Below are 21,319 nucleotides of genomic sequence, written 5' to 3'. Positions count from 1 at the left end.
AACCCTATAGTCTTTTAGAACCTGGCCAAGAATGTTAGGAGCAGAAAGATCCTGACCACCCGAAACACTGAAGTTGTCCCAAAGCCCTTACTTGTTAGTCCTGGTAAAGGCCCTTCTGTACTCTTTACTCCTTTATATAGAAATATATTATTTGGCTAGCTGACTCTCCAGAATAGAAGCAACTTATTTTAAAAACGGGTTAAAAAAGACAATTACAGGCAGGTAAGCTTATCAAAGAAATCAAGAAGGTATACAACAGTATTCTAGGAAATTTTCCTTCAATGTGATTACCAGGGGCAGTGAGGAGGGGAAACCTTTCCTTTCTCAATAGGACCACATAAAGGAAACCTTCTATTAGACCCAATTACTATAATTACCACCAAATATTGAACATTTAGCTATATGCCAGGCTCTACATTAAGTGCTTGACATACATTACCTCATACAATCTCTTCAATATCCCCATTTTACACATCAGGGAACTAAGGCCCAGAAAGGTTTTTAAAAGTTCACATCTGTCTAACTCCAGAGTCTCTAACCTCTTCACTACACTACAGTATCCTGCATTGCTTTCTAATTGTTTTATGTAGATGTTTCAGTTGCATAGATTTTAAATTCCCTAAAAAAGTAAAAGTTAAGTATTCTACTTATCCTAATAGCACCCTAAACCTAAGCCAAGTTCAGAGCACTAAAAAGGCTTTTAAATACATGCGTGACTGAACTTCAGTATCAAATAACTCATTTTCTGACTGTCCTATTTCTCCAAATCCTATCAAACTACCTGCTGAGGCATTTGAGCCCATTGCCACTTTCTAACGAGGGAGGCAAGAATGGGCACAACCCCACAGTGTCACTAAACACTCATGCCCTGCTTCATCTCTTGCACTGGGAACCCCAAGGCCATAGATGACTTAAACAAAACATGGCTGAAGGAGACACGCCTGATGCACATGCAGATTGTCCCCTAAATTGAGCACATGAATAAAACTTACCCAAAGTTTTCATAAGCATCCAAGTTTCTTGTGTGCCCAGAGCTAAACCCTAAATTGTAGGGCCCAAGGCTAAGTCAACATCCTAACTATCGGCAAATTGGTGGAAACTAGGGTCAAAACTAGGATTCGGATAGATAGGTAGATACATCGATTCAGTATTAGTTTTACCTAATGGAATATGGCTATGTTATTCAACCCAAACTGATGGAAAAAATTACCAGCTTTAACAACCAAATCCAGTTTTTAAATAACACAAAATCTAAGTATGCCAATTATGAACCACTTCAGCTCTTTCTTCCTCCCTCCTCTTCTTTCTCAAATTCCATATTCTTACTAAACCATTTCAATTTTACCATTATTAAGCATAGATTTTTTTTTTTTTTTTGAGATGGAGTCTCGTTCTGTCACCAGGCTAGAGTGCAGTGGCACAATCTCAGGTCACTGCAACCTCTGCCTCCCGGGTTCAAGCAATTCTCCTGCCTCAGCCTCCCGAGTAGCTGGGACTACAGGCACACGCCACCATGCCCGGCCAATTTTTGTATTTTTAGTAGAGACGGGGTTTCACCATGTTGGCCAGGATGGTCTCGATCTCTTGACCTCATGATCCACCCACCTCGGCCTCCCAAAGTGCTGGGATTACAGGCGTGAGCCACCACGCCCAGCAAGGATAGATTTTTTTTAATGAGAGAGGAAAAAAGATGAGGCAAAGAGATGTTTGTTTTCTTTTGACCAAAGGCAAACAAAGAGAAGAAAAACTAGAGAAAATAAGATTTAGAGCCTTTTTCACTCATCTATACCTACTTACCATCTGGGGGTTAAGAGCTAGTTTTATTTTCTGAAACCTCTGCGATCTCTTTAGGGGCAGTTAGAGGTGCTAGGGCGCCTTACCCCTAATCCTCCCCAAATCCTTAGGCCTGAATTATTAAAATAATCTGTAATAGATAACTGTAAATAGGACCTAGAGTGAAAAATGCTACATGTGAATGTAATCAACTTTGTGGTGTTGGTATATCTAAAGATATGTCAATCTGGCACGAACCATATGGGGGACGGTGGGCACAGAGTTAGATGGGCAACTCTAGCAAGGTACCTACAAGCACTGTCTGGATAAGGAGGCCTGGCAGAGGGGCTCAACCCACCCAGTCCCTAATCTCAGAAGGATACATCAGAACGTGCAAATGGCAGCATTCCCCTTGCTTAGAACTCAGACAAGCAACCTGTGATTATATTTTGGCTCTTACTTTTAATTTTTCTAAACAGAAAGTATACTCTGACCAGCAAAAATGAGTTTCTAGGCACTCTCAGTAGATCTGTCTCATTCTAAATAAATTGGCATTTCAGTTTACACAGCAGTCTGTATTAGCCAGGGTAATATTAAGGGAGGCGCTGCAGAGCTCAGGGGGCTGCTCTCTCAGGGTGCTGACAGAAATCAAGATTCTGCACCAACAAAAAGCACCATCAAGTAATGCTAGGCTGTGAGGTTGTTTCTATAGGTCACGCTTTTCTCTAGAAACAACCCTGCCTCATCAGGCCTCTGCCAACCTTCCACAACCTCCACCTAGGCTGAAGGTGGCTCCAGAAGCTACACACAGGCACCTCTTCCATGCCTTTTCATCAAGCTGGCCTTCCAGATGGATCCTGGAGGGGAACCACACCAAAAAAAAAAAGGAATTTGTGAAAGACTAAATACACTTGATCTTAGCCAAAAGGCCGAGAAGCGATGAAAGACTAAATAACAGCACAAGGCATAAGGCATAAGGCATGGCAATTCAGCACACGAAATGCAGGTGGGTGCCTAAAGATCTTCACCACTGCGGGAGTAACAAAGCCAAGCTATAATAGCAGATTTTGCAACGCCAGTCCCTTTTACTTTCTTAGAGATTAGATTGCCCTCTTGTGGGAAATAGAAGGGGAAAGTTTCACAGTATTTCCCCTCACCTTTTTCCATGATGGCTATAGATAGAACACATCCTGTCTCAGGGCAAGAGCTGACCATTACCATTTAGGAATGCAGTCACAATACTGTCACGTCTTTTGGTATTTCAGAACAAACTAAAAGTATGGATTTTTTTTTTTTTTTGAGACAGAGTCTGGCTCTGTCACCCAGGCTGGAATGCAGTGGTACAATCTCCGCTCACTGCAACCTCTGCCTCCCTGGTTCAAGTGATTCTCCTGCCTCAGCTTCCAAAGTAGCTGGAATTACAGGCGTGCATCACCATGCCTGGCTAATTTTTGTATTTTTAGTGGAAACGGGTTTTCACCATGTTGGCCAGGCTGGTCTTGAACTCCTGACCTCAGGTGATCCACCCGCCTCGGCCTCCCAGAGTGTTAGGATTACAGGTGTGAGGCGCCACGCCCAGCCCAGATATTTAAAACTCACGAGATTTTACATGTTAGCAACCAATATCCACTTTTTAGAAAAAATATTTAGCAGGCACCCAGTTCGTGAGCTGGGCATGTTAGTCTGTAACAGAGTCTGGTGAGTCTGAAATACAGGTTGTCAGTATAGTTAATAACAAGGTATGAATAAAGTTAGTATACAGAGAGTTAAACGTCCTCAGGATAGTTTAGTGAGCCTGGAACACAGGCAGCATGAGGAGGAATGGCTGGAAAAGTAGAGTAGGGGCTTGATTAAGGGTAGAATTTGTTCTGTAATCAATGGAGAACTATCAAAGGCTTTAAATTGGCAAAAATCACCAGGTACGGTGGCTCACACCTGTAATCACAGCACTTTGGGAGGCTGAGGTGGGCAGATCACTTGAGGCCAGGAGTGCAAGACCAGCCTGGCCAACGTGGCGAAACCCCATCTCTACTGAAAATACAAAAACTTAGCTGGGCGTGGTGGTGGGCACCTGTAATCCCAGCCACTCGGCAGGCTGAGGCACAAGAATCCCTTGAACCTGGGGGACAAGGTTGCAGTTAGCTGAGATCACGCCACTGCACTCCAGCCTGGGCAACAGAGCGAAACTGTGTCTCAAAAAGAAAAAAAAAAAAAAAAAAAAAAGTTAATTAATTAAATTTTAAAAATTAAAAAAAAATTGGCAAAATTGCCTGATAGGAGTTTTAGAAAAATTGCTATCGGAAATATCACTGACTAGCCCCAGATAGAGGAGGAGTGAAAATAGAACCAAGTAGCTCGAAGAAGCCACCAAACATACTTTGAAACTACAAGATGCTTTGTCAGTGGATGGGATCTTTTTTCATAGATTTAAGACTTCCTCTGAGAGGGGCTTAGAGGCTCAGGAGGTCCACAGCTTTGTCACAGGTATTACCTACCCGTTGTCTCCTCCGTTCCTGGGGAATAACTAGAATGTTGGACAACATCCAACCATAGAGGCTCTACATGAAAAATAAAGCCAGTGCTGCTGAGGGTCAGTGTTCCCTCTTCCTGCCGGGGTTAGGAAGTCAAGACCAATAAACAAGACCAGTGAAGAGACCTCAGAGATTGTGAAAACATAAAAACCTCCCCTTGAGGTTTCTCTAATACTTAAGGGGTTGGAGAGTAAAAGATCCTTTCCTGAGAAAGATGGAAGGCAAATCAGAGCCAAAAAACGAGAGAGAGTACTTCTGCTGATGATGATGAAGGGTGTTGAGTGCTGGTGTCACGTGTCAAAGCTGCTTCCACACAACCCCTTCCAAAAAAGCCTAAGAACAGACAGCATCTTTACCTTGCTTCTTTTTAATCAATAACTAAAAAGATTTGCAAGCCTTAAAATTGTATCCCTTCCTATGTCAACCAGCCTGGAGTACAATGGCATGATCATGGCTTACTGCAGCCTCAAGCTCCTGGGCTCCAGCAATCCTCATGCCACAGCCTCCCAAGTAATTGGGACTACAAGTGTGCACCACCATGTCTGGCTAATTATTTTTGTTTTGTTATTTTTTGTTTTTGAGACAGAGTCTCATCCTGTCACCCAGGCTGGAGTGCAGTGGCGTGATCTTGGCTTACTGCAAGCTCCGCCTCCCAGGTTCAAGCGATTCTCATGCCTCCACTTCCCAAGTAGCTCGGATTATGTGTGTGTACCACCATGCCCAGCTAATTTTTGTATATTTAGTAGAGATGGAGTTTCACCACATTGGCCAAGCTGGTCTCAAACTCCTAACCTCGAGTGATCACCCACTTCTGCCTCCCAAAGTGCTGGGATTACAGGTATGAGCCATCACGCCTGGCCCATTTTTTTTTTTAAGAGACTGAGTATCACTATGTTGCCCAGGCTAGTCTGAAATTCCTGGCCTCAAACGATCCTTCTGCCTCAGCCTCCCAAGTTGCTGGGATTACAGATACGAGCCATGGCACCCAGACATATCTCTTCTTTTGGAAAAAACACACCTTTGTGTTTTTGAGGTTGACACTCAGTGAAGTAACCATGTGTTTTTTAAAATGTAGTTCATCACCCACCTGCATCTGAATCACCAAAGTTGTTAAAACTTGCAGATTCTTGAGCCTCAGACCCACAGAATTAAAGTGTATGAAATAGGGCCCAGAAATTGGCATCCTTCAAACAGCTCTCCAGTTGATTCTCAGGTACACTGAAGGCTGAGAATACTGAAGATTCAGACATTCACATGCAGGGGAAGGGCACCATCATGAGAAAAGCTTTGTCCCTCTCCAAGGACAATAATATAAGATCCTTTCCTGTGATAAAGCCATTAATGCAAGGCTATAAAAGCATAACCCGGCCAGGCATGGTGGCTCATGCCTGTAATCCCAGTACTTTGGGAGGCCGAGGCGGGTGGATCCACTGAGGTCGGGAGTTCGAGACCGACCTGACCAACATGGTGAAACCCTGTCTCTACTAAAAGTACAAAAATTAGCTGGGCATGGTGGTGCACGCCTGTAGTCCCAGCTACTCAGGAGGCTGAGGCAGAAGAATCGCTTGAACCCAGGTGGCGGAGGTTGTAGTGAGCCGAGACTGTGGTACTGCACTCCAGCATGGGCGACAGAGCAAGACTCCTTCTCAAAAAATAAATACGTAAATAAATAAATAAAAGCATAACCCATGGCTTGAGAATGCCTCTAGCCCAGTAATTCTCAGCTGGGGGCAATTTTGCCCCCCCAGGAAACATGTGGCAATGTGCAGACACATTTTTGATTGTCAAAAGTGGGGTAGGTTCCACTGGCATCCAGTGGGTAGTGGCCAAGGATACTGCTAAACACCCTACAATGCACAGGACAGGCCCCACAACAAAAACGTCCACTGATACCACAGATTAGAAACCCTGCTCTAACCTAAGTTGAGCCTTTTCATAAATGAATACAGAAATGTAAACAAAAGTTATTATTTTTTGCTAGCCATTTTCTTTTAACTATCTAACATCTTTTTTTTTTTTTTTTTTTTTTTTTTTAGCTACCTAACATTTTTTGAGATACCTTTCGTTTGATGAATTCCCACCATATTCATCTTGTGGGAGGCAGTGCCCACCCGCCACTACAGAAACCAAAAAGTGAGACGCCCCTGACAACCACCCACCTTCCTCTGTGAGGCCTGAGCATGTGACCAAGGCCTGGCCCATCAGAAGCTCCCCTCTGCAACTTCAATGCAGACCAGTTGGGCCTGGCATGGTGGCTCATGCCTGTACTCCTAGCACTTTGGGAGGCAGAGGTGGGCAGATTGCTTGAGCCTAGGAGTTTGAGACCAGCCTGGACAACACAGTGAGACCTTGTTGCAAGACAAAGGCAAAGGGCAAAGGCAGAAAGAAGAGAGAAAGAAAAAGAAAAAAAAAGATCAATTGATGCCAAAAAATCTGGACTGACACTGGAGAATACAAGGGGAGGGACAAGAATTGAAAACCTACCTACTGGGTACTCCGCTAACTTCCTGAATGACAGGTTCAACCACACCCCAAACCTCAGCATCACACAATATACCTTCATAACAAACCTGTACACATACCCACAGAATCTAAAATAAAAGATGAAAGAATATTTTTTTAAAACACTGGGGTGACAGTGAAGAATTCATTCTACAGACAGGGACACTGGCAGCACCAGAGCATGGCCAGTGACAGTTGTTGCAGCTACAGCATGCTGCACCAGAGCAGGCCTTAGCGGCCGGCTCACCAGTCTCTGCAGAGTGATTTGGGCTGTGGCTCTGGCCTTCTGGCCTCTCCTATACCTGTCCATATTCCAACCTTGCCTCTCCACACTTCTGCAAACTGCGCCACAGCCTTTTGCTTAAACAAACCAGTGTCCATTTCAGTTACTTCAACCAAGAATCCTGAATAATATAACCATTCCAGGAGCTTTCCCGGGTCCATCATTTAAAAATATCCATGCCTATCTCCTACACCTTCTAATGCAAGGATTAAATGCCTAAGAAGCTAAGAACACCAAAACAAAAACCTTAAATCCACATGTGATGATTTCAGGCATGCACACAAGTGAACTATTGGCATAGAAAACATGGAACTGGCTGTGCACAGTGGCTCACGCTTGTAATCCCAACAATTTGGGAGGCCAAGGCAGGAAGATCACTTGAGCCTAGGAGGTGAAGACGAGCCTGGGCAACATGGCAAAATCTCATCTCTACAAAAAATACAAAAATTAGTCGGGTGTGGTTGTACACACCTGTAGTCTCAGCTACCTGGGAGGCTGAGGTGGGAGGATCACTTGAGTCTGAGAGTTTGAGGTTGCTGTGAGTCATGACTGCACCACTGCACTCCAGCTGGGGCAACAGAGCAAGACCCCATCTCAAAACAAAAAAAAACAAAAACAAAAAAAAAACACCACCACAGAACCATTCTCCATGTTTTTGTTTTTTATTGTACTATATCATGTAAAGTTATTTATGATTCTTCAAATTCTTTTTGGGGAAGAAAAGCCTCTTAAAATTCATTTCTAGATAGAGCAGTGGAAGAGAAACAGGAAGGCTTGATTCATGTAAGTGTCAGAATTTCAGGAACTGCCATCGTTGGCAGGAAGGTGCAAAGAAGGCTTCCAAGACCAGAACCCAGTTTAGGAACAGCTCCAAGATGGGTGTGAAGTGGTACATTATAAGAGAAACATGGGTCATTCCAGCTTTGCAATGGAACGTGTTTCAAAAGTCAGTACACGCTGTTGGAAGCCTGAAATACATTTCCCACAAAAGTATTGCTTCATGTCATGGCTAGAGTCCCAGGCTAGCCCATAATAGCCTCCTTAACATGAACTGCTACATGCAGACATAATCAGGGGACGTTGTGGAAACAACATATGAAGGTTTTTAATACACTACCCAAAAGTTATCCAAGGGTTCTCAGAAAAGCAGAGGCACCAGGTAAAAAGGCAGATTCAGTAGGAGCAGTGGTTAGAGACAGGACGCTGAAGTCTGGGTATGTGCTTTATAGGTTAAATATAGCTGCCTTAAGAACCCTCTTATGCCGGGCATGGTGGCTTATGCCTGTAATCCCAGCACTTTGGGAGGCTGAGGCTGGTGGATCACCTGAGGTCAGGAGTTCGAACCCAGCCTGACCAACATGGAGAAACCCTGTCTCTACTAAAAATACAAAATTAGCCAGGCTTGGTGGCGGGCACCTGTAATCCCAGCTACTGGGGAGGCTGAGGCAGGATAATCACTTGAATTTGGAAGGTGGAGGTTGCAGTGAGCCGAGATCATGCCATTGCACTCCAGCCTGGGCAACAAGAGTGAAACTCCATCTCAAAAAAAAGGAAAAAAAAAAAGAACCCTCTTAATTTTCTTGGTTTTTCAAGTGCATATGGATCTCAGCTTATTCTTCATATCACATGTACCCATAGTTCTCTGTAGAAGCCTTTCAAGTCCGATGATCATATTAAAATAAATGCTCTTCTTTGCTGAGACATTAATGACAAATTAAGAAAAGAAAAAAAGGCTCTTCTGTCTTTCCAGAAATCTAGGTTTCTAGTGTTGAAAGTGACCCTAGAGATAATTTTGTCAAACCTCCTGCCCAATGTAGGAGCCCTTTCCATAGCATCTCACAGACACACACCCAACACAAGAGTCAGAAAAAGTATACTTCAGCCGGACAAGGTTGGCTCACACCTGTAATCCAGGCACTTTGGGAGGCCGAGGCAGGTGTTTACCTTGAGGTCAGGAGTTCGAGACCAGCCTGGCCAAAATGGTGAAACCCCGCCTCTACAAAAAATACAAAAATTACCCAGGCATGGTGGTGCATGCCTGTAATCCCAGCTACTCGAGGGGCTGAGGCAGGAGAAATCACTTGAGCCAGGGAGGCAGAGGTTGCAATGAGCCCAGACGGCACCACTGCACCCCAGCCTCAGTGACAGTGAGACACTGTCTCAAAAGAAAAAAGAAAGAAAGAAAAAGTAGTCTACTTCAATTTCTTATGGTTCTAACTGCTGCAAAATTCTTTATTGGTATTGACCCCAAATCCATTTTCACGCAATGACAACTCATGGGTCTTGGTTCCACATTCTGAACAACCCAGAACAAGTAAAAGCTCTCTTCTGTAGACTACAGCATTCAAATACTAGGTTATTATCCATCTATCTCCTGCTGTTGTCAAGTTCAAGTTTTCTCACTTTCAGAATGCAGTCCATATAAACTGGCCATCCTGGTCACCAGCAGGTATTATTAAAAAAAAAAAAAAAGTGTCCACGTGGAAAGCATCCTTCAGTTGTGGTCTGACAAAGCAAAAGTCCAATGAAGTAATTACATCTGTTAACCTGGACACTCTACCTCCATTGAGCATAGCACTAAGTTAATGCTTCTTCACAGCCACATCATACCCTCAGATCACATAAAACTGTAGTGAAGTAAAACCCCAAGACCTTCTCACAAACTGAAAAGGCCAAGATAAACCACCTCCATTATGACTATGTGTAATTGATTTTTCATCCCAAATGTAAAACTTCATGCTTACTCTTGCTAAGTTCCAGCTTGTTTGGGGCCCAGTATTTCAGCCTGTCAAAAATTTTTTTTTTTTTTTTTGAGACAGGGTCTTGCCTTGTTTCCTGGGCTAGGATTCAGTGGTGCGATCTCAGCTCACTGCATCACTGCAACCTCCGCCTCCAAGGTTCAAGCCATCCTCCCACCTCAGCATCCCCAGTACCTGGGACTACAGGCACGCACCACCATAACCAGCTAATTTTTTGTTGTTGTATTTTTTGTAGAAACGGGGTTTCACCATGCAGCCCAGGCTGGTCTTGAACTCCTGGGCTCAAGTGATTTGCCCACCTCAGCCTCCAAAAATGCTAGGATTACAGGTGTGAGCCACTGGGCATGACCAAGATAATTTTGAATCTTCATTCTGTCATCTATTATGCTTGCTATGTTCTTCTCACTTTGTGTTCTCAGCACACTTGATAAGGATGTCTTCTGTGTCTTCATCCAAGTTTTGATTAAAAATGTTGAACATGACAAAGCTAACAATAGAGTTCTAGGGCATGCGGAATTGTCCCAGTATCACTAACAATGGTGACATTTTTTTAAACAGGTAAAAAGCCATCCGTTGAAACTCTTCTGGCCTGCTTGTTCAATGACCTGGGAATCCACCTAACCTAATATTGTCATCCAACCCATCTTTCACTAGCTTTATCCACAAGATTATCTTGGCAAGAATCGTTGCAAGGCCAGTTGTTTCCTCTTAATTATTTTCTTCCAAACTACATCTTTATTACCTAAAACTGCTCTCCTCTAGCTGCCCAGTTTGTTCTATGTGACCTCACCCCTCCTGATGCTCAGCTGATTAGACCACAGGAGACAGCCTCATGCCAGAAGAGCCACCTGTCACAGGCTGGACCCAACCAGGTGCTCTTTTCTTTGGAATTTGGAAACAGCACATTAAACTCTTTAGTTCTCTGAAATGAGAAGTGGTATGAAGCTAGGGCTGGGGTAGCCACAGACAGCCAACGTGCAGAGGAAGTCAGAGTACCCAGAAGAAAACAGATCAGAAGCCGCAAGAGCCATAAGGTCCGAGAAAGACACACACTCCCAACTAGCCATTAAATACTTTTGATGAACTCAGGAAAACATCTGTCCACCTTCAGGTCTGTGCCCCATGTCCCCTTTTCCCTGACTTCTCTTGAGGTCGCCAGCAGAGGCTGTAGAAGACCTCTGCAGACACCTTCTGGGCCCTGACATGGAAGTTCTCTGGACCTGGAAAAACACCGCTATAGATGATGGGAATCCCATTGTCTGAGGATCATTGATTTTTGACAGTCTAAAGATATTCAAGGACCTGAACAAGTTCACAAAGCTTGTAAGTAATTAAATCCAGGACTGCAATCCCAACAGTCATAGTGAGAGGTGAAGCCAGCTGAGCTTCTGGGTCAGGTGGGTACTTGGAGAACTTTTGTGTCTAGCTAAAGGATTGCAAATGCACCAATCAGCACTCTGTAAAATGGACCAATCAGCACTCTGTAAAATGGACCAATCAACACGCTGTAAAATGGACCAATCAGAAGATGTGGGCAGGGCCCAGTAAGGAAATAAAAGCTGGCCACCCAAGCATTAAGGGCAACCTGCTCAGCAGTGGCAACTGGCTCGGGTCCCCTTCCCCATTGTGGAAGCTTTGTTCTTTTGTTCTTCACAATAAATCTTGCTGCTGCTCACTCCTTGGGTCCGCACTATCTTTATGAGCTGTAACACTCACTGCGAGTTTCTGCGGCTTCATTCCTGAAATCAGCAAGACCACGAACCCACGGGGAGAAACAAACAACTCCGGAGGCGCCACCTTTAAGAGCTGTAACACTCACTGCAAAGGTCTGCAGCTCCACTTCTTAAGTCAGAGAGATCACCAACCCACTGGAAAGCAGCAGCTCTGGACACATCTGAACATCTGAAGGAACAAACTCTGGACACACCATCTGTAAGAACTGTAACATTCACTGCGAGAGTCTGCAGCTTCATTCTTGAAGTCAGTGAGACCAAGAACCCACCAGAAGGAACCAATTCCAGACAAAATAGCATGTTCTTCCCCTAATATTACTGACTGCCCTCCCATGTGAAGCAAGATAAAGAACAGGGTATTCAATTGACTCTGCTCTTCATTTGGAGCTGTTGTTCACAGATTGTATGTAGATTTTTTTTCATTTGGAGAAGACTTGAAATGCATCATACTTGAAAGAGAAATTGGACCATTATGGGGAAAGATAGTGATTTTTAAAAATAGTTACTCGTAATGGGTAGTTTCTAAAAGTTAAGTTATTGACCAGCATTGGGAGAAACTTAACTGATTTTTTACATTACAACCCCAATTTGTTAACATTAGAATGAAGGGCTTTTGGATAGTCTAGATATTTAAAATATAAGGATGTATTTTGCTTAGCAGCTAATTTGACAGCCATTTAGAAACATTTTTCTTTCCTTTTAGAGAAACAACCAGAGAAACTTCAAAGTTACTTTGAACAAGCTGGTAAAGACAATAAAACAGAATAGTAGGGTATTCTATGCAGGGAGTACGTTTTTAATCCCCAGAGTCATTGTTTTGAAGACTTGCAAAGTTCTAAACTGAACAGCAACTTAACCTTAGTGTTTGTTAATGTCAGTATGAACTCACAAAGCCTAATAAATGCTGGACTCAAGTGTAGGCATCCCAGAAAGGGCAGAGAGCCTCCCAGAGTATAAGGAGTAGATGAAGTCTTTGCAAACCATTCTTATCATCAAAATTTAATCAAGCCCCCCAAACACCAGATTACATCCCCTCCCCACCCCCCAAACCCACCGGAGTTAATTCTCTGCAGGGCATTTTGTATTACCTGCAAGTTAGTAAACAAACCTAACTCTCTTCTCTAGAGTGCGAGCTCCACAGAGCTGCTGGCAGGATCTCCCACTCAGACTCAAGTGCTCAGGCAAGTACACTTCCTCAGGCTTCATTGCCTAGAACAGACCTTTATGCTTATTTAATAACATCTACCTATGCCTTACTGTGGATGCACGCATTGTTCTACTTGCTTAATACTGATTCAATCCTCTCAATAACTCTGTTGAGTCAGGTTCTATCTCCATTTTACTGATGAGAACGCTGAGGTACACAGAAATAGAAACTTTACTGTGAAATGGTTTAACACGACACAGTTAGGGAGTAGAAAGGCTGGGATTTGAACCGAGATAGTCTGTCTCCACAGTCTGCGCTTGGAACTGCAATACTCTGCCGCTTCTCGTAGTCAATCATCACTTAATCATGTGTTGAATCAAGTTCAGAAAAGTGACAAGAATGGAATGGAGATAGAATATCTTTAAGGAAATATTAGCAAACTACAAGTCCACTCAGAAAAACCAAAACATTAACAGATTTAAAGTCAGCCTAATTCAGATATTGGGCATTTCTGAAGAAGAAAGAAGGAAGGAAGGGAGGAAAGGGAGGAAAGCAAGGAAAGGAAGGAAAGGAAGGAATGAACGAACAAAGGGGGCCAGGCACAGTAGCTCCTCACACCAGCACTTTGGGAGTCCGAGGTGGGAAGATTGCTTGAGCCCAGGAGTTTGAGACTAACCTAAGCAACATAGTGACACCTCATCTCTATATTTTAAAAAAGAAGAAGAAATGCTACTCTTTTAAGGCTTTTTTTTTTTTTTTTTTTTTTTTGCGGGGGAAAAGACTGTTTATGTGTGTTACTCTCCAGCTCAAAATCCATCCATGGCTCTTTGCTGGCGAGTTCACATTCTGAGACATGTAAGGGTCCCTCTGCAATTTGCCTCCAGCAAGCTTCCGGCACGATCTCCTGCAGGCTCAAGTACTCAGGCAGACAAGATGTCTTCCGTGTCTCTCCGACTGCCGTGCCCTGCAGCAGCGGCAGCCTCACTAAACCCCAACATACCCTTTCATCCAGGGCCTGTGCTCCTCTCTCGCCTAATCCTCACACCAACCTTAAGAATATCGCAAGGACAAAAAACCAAACACCGCATGTTCTCACTCATAGGTGGGAATTGAACAATGAGAACACATGGACACAGGAAGGGGAACATCACACACCGGGGACAGTTGTGGGGTGGGGCGGGGGTGGGGCGAGGGGGGAGGGATAGCATTAGGAGATATTTCTAATGCTAAATGACGAGTTAATGGGTGCAGCACACCAACATGGCACATGTATACATATGTAACTAACCTGCACGTTGTGCACATGTACCCTAAAACTTAAATAATAATAAAATTTTTTAAAAAGTGGCAGAGCCAGCATTTGAAACCAGGCAGTCTCACTCCAGCTTCACTTTCCTCATCACTTGTCCATCCTAAAGCCTTCCCCGGCTACCCCATCCCAAAGCGCCTCTCCTACCCCTCACATTGTTTTATTGGTCTCATTCATCTAAGGGTAGCTGTTTCTGCCCCTCCACCACCCATCCCGAGACATGTCATCTTTCCAAATAAACTATAAATCACCTGAAGGTCAGTAATAAATATTTTAATATCAATGGAGGGAATGACGTTTAAAACTGCTCACTACAGAACAGAATCAGAACATGTTACTCTGAACGGATCCATCTGCAGACTATAAGGTCGACTAGATCATATTTACTGCTGTAATTGGAATATGAAGTTGTACTCTAATAATATCTGAAATTTGACATATACCCACTTGTACTCATTTTATGAGATGAAAGGTATTTATGAACAATTAAACATTAATTCTGATATCCAAAAAAGGCCATTTTTAAGGAGCATAACATAGCTTAACATGAAAAGTACATGAAATCTACAATAAAAATTCAATCTTAACGTGAAAGTTTTTCTTTTTTTTCTTGGCATCTCTATCTGGATTCTGCTAAAGATAAGTCATCAGCAAGTATCTGTTAAAGGCTGTTCTTTGTGTTTTTTTTCCTTAATCAGAATTTATGAAGTCAATTTTATTTAAATTAAAAATAAGAATTCTTCTTAAAACATGTAATATCAAACCAAGTCCTCAATTTTTTTTCCTTCCTCTTAATTTGTAACAGAGACTCTAAGAAAATAAAATCTAAGGTTAAGGAAATTTCCATCGATGCGAAGAAAATATTTTCCAAAATTAAAATAACAAGTTCCTCCCTGGTTAACATAACTGATTTAAGTTGCAGATACATGGCTGCCCCTGAGATCACCTTCCTCCGCAAGCTCTGTGAAAGGGCCAAATCCACATCCTTTTCAGGAATTTTTGAGTCCTCTATGGGACTACCTTTTTTATGAAATGCTGCACATACTACCAATGCTTCATAAATATTTCATGATACATTAACCAGTCCTGGAATTTCCTGCAAGATTGCACAAAATCTTTAAAATGGTGCACTGTAAGCTGTAAAATAATCAGATATAAAAGTAAGCTATATCAATCCCTTCATTAACAATTTTTTACAAGAATTTTAGAAAAAGTAGTGTTACTACATTTTAATCTCAGGAGGGAGATTTGCTATTTATATTACTTTACTAAAAGGCTTTTAGAATTACACTTTTTTTTTTATATCAGATACTATTTTCTCAGTTGGACAAGAGCCTTCATATTGTACTCTACAATCAAAAATGGCCCATTGTGGGAGTTGGGGAAATAATTAAGTTGGTTAATGGATACAAAAATATGTTGGATAGAAGAAATAAATTACAGTGTTTGATAATACAGTAGGGTGACTATAGTTATAATTTGCCATATATTTCAAAATAGCTAGAAGATTATTTGTAAGCTTCCCAATACAAATAAATGATCAATGTGTGAAGTGATAGATATGCTAATTACCCTAATTTGATTGTTACATGTTATATGAATATATCAAAATGTCACTTGTACCCCAGAAATATGTACAATCATTATGTATCAATTTTTTAAATGGTCCAGTGTGACTCGAAAATAGACCGGACTGTAAATTTTAACACCTAGCAGTGTCTGATACCCAGTAAAATATGAATAAAATTTAATTGATTGACCTAAATTGTGCCTGAAGCTTAACATGTTCCCATATATTAAAATTAATCTCAATGTTTCTATTTCCTTATCTGTATAATAAAAGAGCTAGAGACCACTAAGATCCCTTTCAGCTTTAACAGTCTGATTAACATTTTACTTTACAGCAACCCTGCCTTGCGCCACCCACTCCCCCACCTAACCACAGTTTCAAATTTAGTCATCTGGGAAAGAACAGCTCAATAGACTGAAAACATCCCCAGGGAAAAGAGAGGCTAAAATCAAGGAATCGAATTTCCAAACTAAGCAATGCTTCCCATGTTGAGGGACCCACAGTAAGATAATAATATATGGGAAAATACTTTTTGAATTTTCAAAATACTGTAAAGATGCAAGGTGGTTTAATATTATAAAACGCTGGGCCAGGCGTGGTAGCTCACACCTGTAGTCTGAGCACTTTGGGAGGCTGAGGTGGGTGGATCACAAGGTCAGGAGTTCAAAACCAGCCTGGCCAACATGGTGAAACCCCATCTCTACTAAAAATTCAAAAACTAGAAAAGATGGCAACCGTGTGGGATGAGGCCAAGCAGGATGGAACTGGGGTGGAGGTGCTCAAGATGTCCACAGAGGAGATCATCCAGCGCACATGGCTTCTGGACAGTGAGATCAAGATCATGAAGAGTGAACTGTTGAGAGTCACCCATGAGCTCCAAGCCATGAAGGACAAGATCAAAGAAAACAGTGAGAAAATCAATGAGAACAAAACCTTGGTGTACCTTGTCTCCAACATCATCGAGCTCCTGGATGTTGATCCCAATGATCAAGAGGAGGATGGTCCCAATATTGACCTGGACTCCCAGAGGAAGGACAAGTGTGCTGTGATCAAAACCTCTACATGACAGACATACTTCCTACCTGTGATTGGATTGATGGATGTTGAAAAGCTAAAGCCAGGAGACCTGGTGGGTGTGAACAAAGACTCCTATCCAATCCTGGAGACACTGCCCAGAGTACGACTCGCGGGTGAAGGCCACAGAGGTGGATGAGAGACCCACGGAGCAATACAGTGACACTGGGGGCTTGGACAAGCAGATCCAGGAACTGGTGGAGGCCATTGTCTTGTCAATAAACCACAAGGAGAAGTTTGAGAACTTGCGGATCCAACCTCCAAAAGGGGTGCTGGCCCCCAGGGATGGAGAAGACCCTCCTGGCCTGGGCCTGTAGGGCAGACTAAGGTCACCTTCCTAAAGCTGACTGGCCCCCAGCTGGTGCAGATGTTCACTGGAGATGGTGCCAAGCTAGTCCGGGATGCCTTCGCCCTGGCCAAGGAGAAAGCGCCCTCCATCATCTTCACTGATGAGCTGGATGCCATAGGCACCAAGCACTTTGACAGCGAGAAGTCCGGGGACCAAGAGGTGCAGAGGACGATGCTGGAGCTTCTGAACCAGCTGGATGGCTTCCAGCCCAACACCCAAGTTAAGGTAATTGCAGTCACAAACCGCGTGGACATCCTGGACCCCGCCCTGCTACGCTAGGGTGGCCTGGACCGCTAGATCGAGTGCCTGGGCCAGAATTATGCAGATCCACTCCCAAAAGATGAACGTCAGTCCTGACGTGAACTGCGAGGGAGCTGGCCTGCTGCACAGATGACCTCAACGGGGCCCAGTGCAAGGCTGTGTGTGTGGAGGTGGGTATGAACGCACTGCGCAGGGGTGCCACGGAGCTCACCCACGAGGACTATATGGAAGGCATCCTGGAGGTCCAGGTCAAGAAGAAAGCCAACCTACAGTACTACGCCTAGGGCACGGCAGGCCAGCCCCGGACTCGCGGCTGAAGTGCGCAATAAAAGATGGTTTAGAGGCAAAACAAAACAAAACAAAAAAAATACAAAAATTAGCCGGCAGTAGTGGCGGGCGCCTGTAATCCCAGCTGCTCGGGAGGCTGAGGCAGGAGAATCGCTTGAGCCCGGGAGGCGGAGGTTGCAATAAGCCAAGATCGCGCCATTGCACTCCGGCCTGGGCAACAGAGCGAGACTCCGTGTCAAAAAAAATAAAAAATAAAACTCTGCGGAGTAGCATTTTTTCAATAAGAGGAAATGCTGGAGATAATCAGATGCAATTGGCAACATTATACTCTCATATACAAAATTAGAGTTACTCTATTCAAAGCACTCCCCCACCATGTAGCTTCTGAAGTCAAGATAATTAAGTGGCACATTAGTTTCAAAAAAAATTTAGATGCTGACCTTACTGTTTCTGCAAACCACAATACTGTGCTTATTTGGTGCTGATTATGTTGAAAAGAGAATATTATGACATTCTACGGTAATAATTCCAATTGCAAGATTTTGATCATCAAGGAAAGAAGTAGAGCATTGTTGTGGAGGCAAAGCCTTGAGCTTGATGCAGTAAAATATGTCTGATTTTTTTTTAGCCCAGCAAAGCTCATTAAAAAGTTTTACAAGTGGTTGGAATCTTTAAATTTAGACATTTGAAACACTTTTCACTTCGTAATCTGCCATCTACTCTGAAAGGTGTACTACTTTCCTGAGCTCTGCTGGACCCTAAACTCTAATTGCTCATTTTAGAAAACTAAAGATAAATCTATTTAAAAATAAAATAAAATCCAGAACTCCAAAGGTTTTGCTTTTCCATTCAGGCTGATTTGGTTTAACCCGCAGTGAGAATTGATCAGGAAACGTCTGCCATCTTGTGGCCAAATATAAGAACTTGCTCCAAGAGAGTCACCCATTGGTGGCTTTTCCTCAGCAGCCGTCGGCAGCTGCTCCTGCAGATGGACACCTTCTTATCCAGGCCTCTGAGCATCTCTAGAGCCCACTCGCCAACAAGTACAATGTCCTCAAAAGTTAAAGTTGAAAGGACATTAAAGAATTATGTGCTCAAAAAAAACTTTGGAAGAAGAGAATGTGAGAGAGAAGGGGGAATAAATGTGCCTCTCTCCCTCCCTGGCAGCCCTGAGGGTCTCCACAAATCTCCAGGATTAAAAAATGGGGCAACTGAAGCCCAGAGAGAACCAGTGACTCACTCAGGAACCCCGGTCTCCCCCTCCCACTCAAGGGTGCTGTCTCTGACTTCTTCATGCATGCTTGTCTTCCAGATTTCCCATTGCTTTTTCCCATGACCTCAGACTGGAAAAGCCAAATATAGACTTCCACAGCTTAGAAAACACCTATAAAATTCCTCGCTCCATCCCAACCAGTCACTGAGCAGATTTAATTGGGGTGGGAGGGATTTAATTGGGGTGGGAGAGATCAAGACTTCCAAATAATGAGACTCAAGATCAGTGTTGTCCAACAGAACTTTCCGCAGTGATGGAAACACTCCCTATCTGCATGGGCCAGTATGGGAGTGACTATACTCGAGTAGCTACTGAGCACTTGAAATGTGGCTTGTGCAGCTGAGAAACTGAATTTTTAGTTTTATTTAACTTTCATTTATTTAAATGAAATTGCCACAGCTGGCTACCATACTGGACAGTACATCTCTAAATCTTACATTCCTAACCCAGTCCAGCATGTTATGACCTTGACAAACAAAAAACGCCATCCATTCATTCAAAAAGATATGTGTTAGCTGTTAATAAAGAAAACTGTGTTGCTATGATACAGTGCACACACAAAAATAGAAAATATCTGTTTTCCCAGCCTACATATAATTAATCGAGGATATAAAGCATGCTGATGCATAGAGGATGAAAACACGGAGCAGGATTCTTCTTTGATGGGGAGCCACAGGGCTGGGTTAACAGGGAACTTGCAAGTGAAACCGGGCCTTACAAGTCCAGCAGGAGGAGGGAACATAGGTATTTTAGAGAAAGGGAAAGGATAAGGATCAGAAAAGGGAGATCAGCAGGTCCACTCAGGGGATGCCAAGAAACCTGATCCAATTCAAGGTGTAGTTTTATGTAAGGGAATCATGGGAGAAAAAAAAACTAGGAAGGTACTTTAGGACCAGTTTCCAAACACAAAAATGAGAGAACCAGGGAGGCTGTAACGGGAATAAAAGGGAAGGGACCAATTAAAGAAAGATTACAATGGAGGAGGGACCCAGACTTTAGAAAAGAGTCAATGTGCCAGGCTCGGTGGCTCACGCCTGTAATCCCAACACTTTTGGAGGCCAAGGTAGGTGGATCATTTGAGGTCAGGAGTTTAAGACCAGCTGGCCAACATGGTGAAACCCCATCTCTACTAAAAACGCAAAAATTAGCCCAGCATGGTGGTGGGTACCTGTAATCCCAGCTACTTGGGAGGCTGGGGCAGGAGAATCGTGTGAACCCAGGAGGCAGAGGTTGCAGTGAGCAGAGGTCGTGCCACTGCACGACAGAGTAAGACTCCATCTCAAAAAAATAAAAATAAATAAAAAAATAATAAGAAGAAAAAGATTCAATGTTCTGTTTGAGGGAGAGTAACAGATGATTCAAAATTTTCACCCAGGGTGAATGGAAGATTGCTGGCACCATGAATGGGGCAGATACCAGAATAATGTTTGAAGGTTGTTGAAGTTGAGATTAATGAGACAGATGGATCACCAAAGCACTTTGAGAAGATGAAAATGAAACTGGAATTCAGAAGACAGGAGAAACTATTGGCTGAAACCATAAAATGGAGGAGAAAAAACAGGATGAGGAGAGAAGAAAAGGAGAAGAGACACAAGAACAGACTGCTTCCAATGGAAAGTGACTCCTTTGCAGGGACAGAATGAGAACAGAGTCAGAGAAGGAACACCCAAATGAGTCATACCCCTACTGCAGGGGCAGGAGGGAGACTTCTCACTATATATGCTCTGCACCTCTTAATGAGCATTCTGCCTTCCTACCTAGACTGCACGCTGTGCAAAGATGGAGACTATGTCTTATACATTCAATCCCAATGCCTAGAACAATGCAGGAGGACACAGGAGAGTAATGTAAAGCGTCCCAGTAGAAAGAAGGCCTTAGTGGCTCATGCCTGTAATCCCAGCACTTTGGGAGGCCGAGGCAGGTGATCACCTGAGATCAGGAGTTCAAAACCAGCCTGGACAACATGGTTGAAACCCTGTCTCTACTAAAAATACAAAAATTAGCCAGGCATGGTGGCATGTGCCTATAATCCCATCTACTCAGGAGGCTGAGGCAGGAGAATCACATGAACCCTGAGGCATAGGTTGCAGTGAAGCGAGATGGCACCACTGCACTCCAGCCTGGGCAACAGAGCAAGACACTGTCTCCAAAAAGAAAAAAGAAAGGCGGCCTTAGAAAAAAAGGTTTTGCTTGGTAACATGTAGTCCTAGACTATACACTGCTCTGGCCCCACTTAACAAAGCTCAAAAGCAAGACCCACGTTTGTACATGATCTAGTTCAGTGAGTCCCAGTCCTAGCAAATGGTCAGAATCACCTTTAGACAGTTGACAGGGCCCACTCTGAGATTATCAATTCAACGGCCTGAGCAACTGATAGTTTTCAAACTCCCTGTGTGATTCTAATCAGCAGCCAGAGTTGGGAACCATTTATTGATGCCAGAGATATAGAAGGTTGCTGATCCAGTTT

At 43.3% G+C, this 21,319-nt stretch overlaps 2 protein-coding genes across 5 annotated transcripts in view; one reads left to right on the top strand and one right to left on the bottom strand.

The window, feature by feature from the left end:
• SAXO1 (stabilizer of axonemal microtubules 1) overlaps window positions 1–21,319 on the bottom strand; it is a 121,828-nt gene that overhangs the window by 83,520 nt on the left and 16,989 nt on the right. The window lies entirely within an intron of this gene.
• LOC101128863 (26S proteasome regulatory subunit 6A) lies at window positions 16,323–17,575 on the top strand. Its single transcript, XM_031014321.3, is given in 6 exon segments — window positions 16,323–16,780; window positions 16,782–16,955; window positions 16,957–16,995; window positions 16,997–17,332; window positions 17,334–17,400; window positions 17,402–17,575. Coding segments are annotated over 6 exon segments (1,236 nt in total). The 5' UTR covers window positions 16,323–16,334.

This window comes from Gorilla gorilla, chromosome 13 (genome assembly GCF_029281585.2).
Source record: "Gorilla gorilla gorilla isolate KB3781 chromosome 13, NHGRI_mGorGor1-v2.1_pri, whole genome shotgun sequence".
In the NCBI taxonomy this organism is placed as follows: domain Eukaryota; kingdom Metazoa; phylum Chordata; class Mammalia; order Primates; family Hominidae; genus Gorilla; species Gorilla gorilla.
Note: the sequence above shows the minus strand (reverse complement) of the source record. Positions and strands in the feature narration are given on the sequence as shown.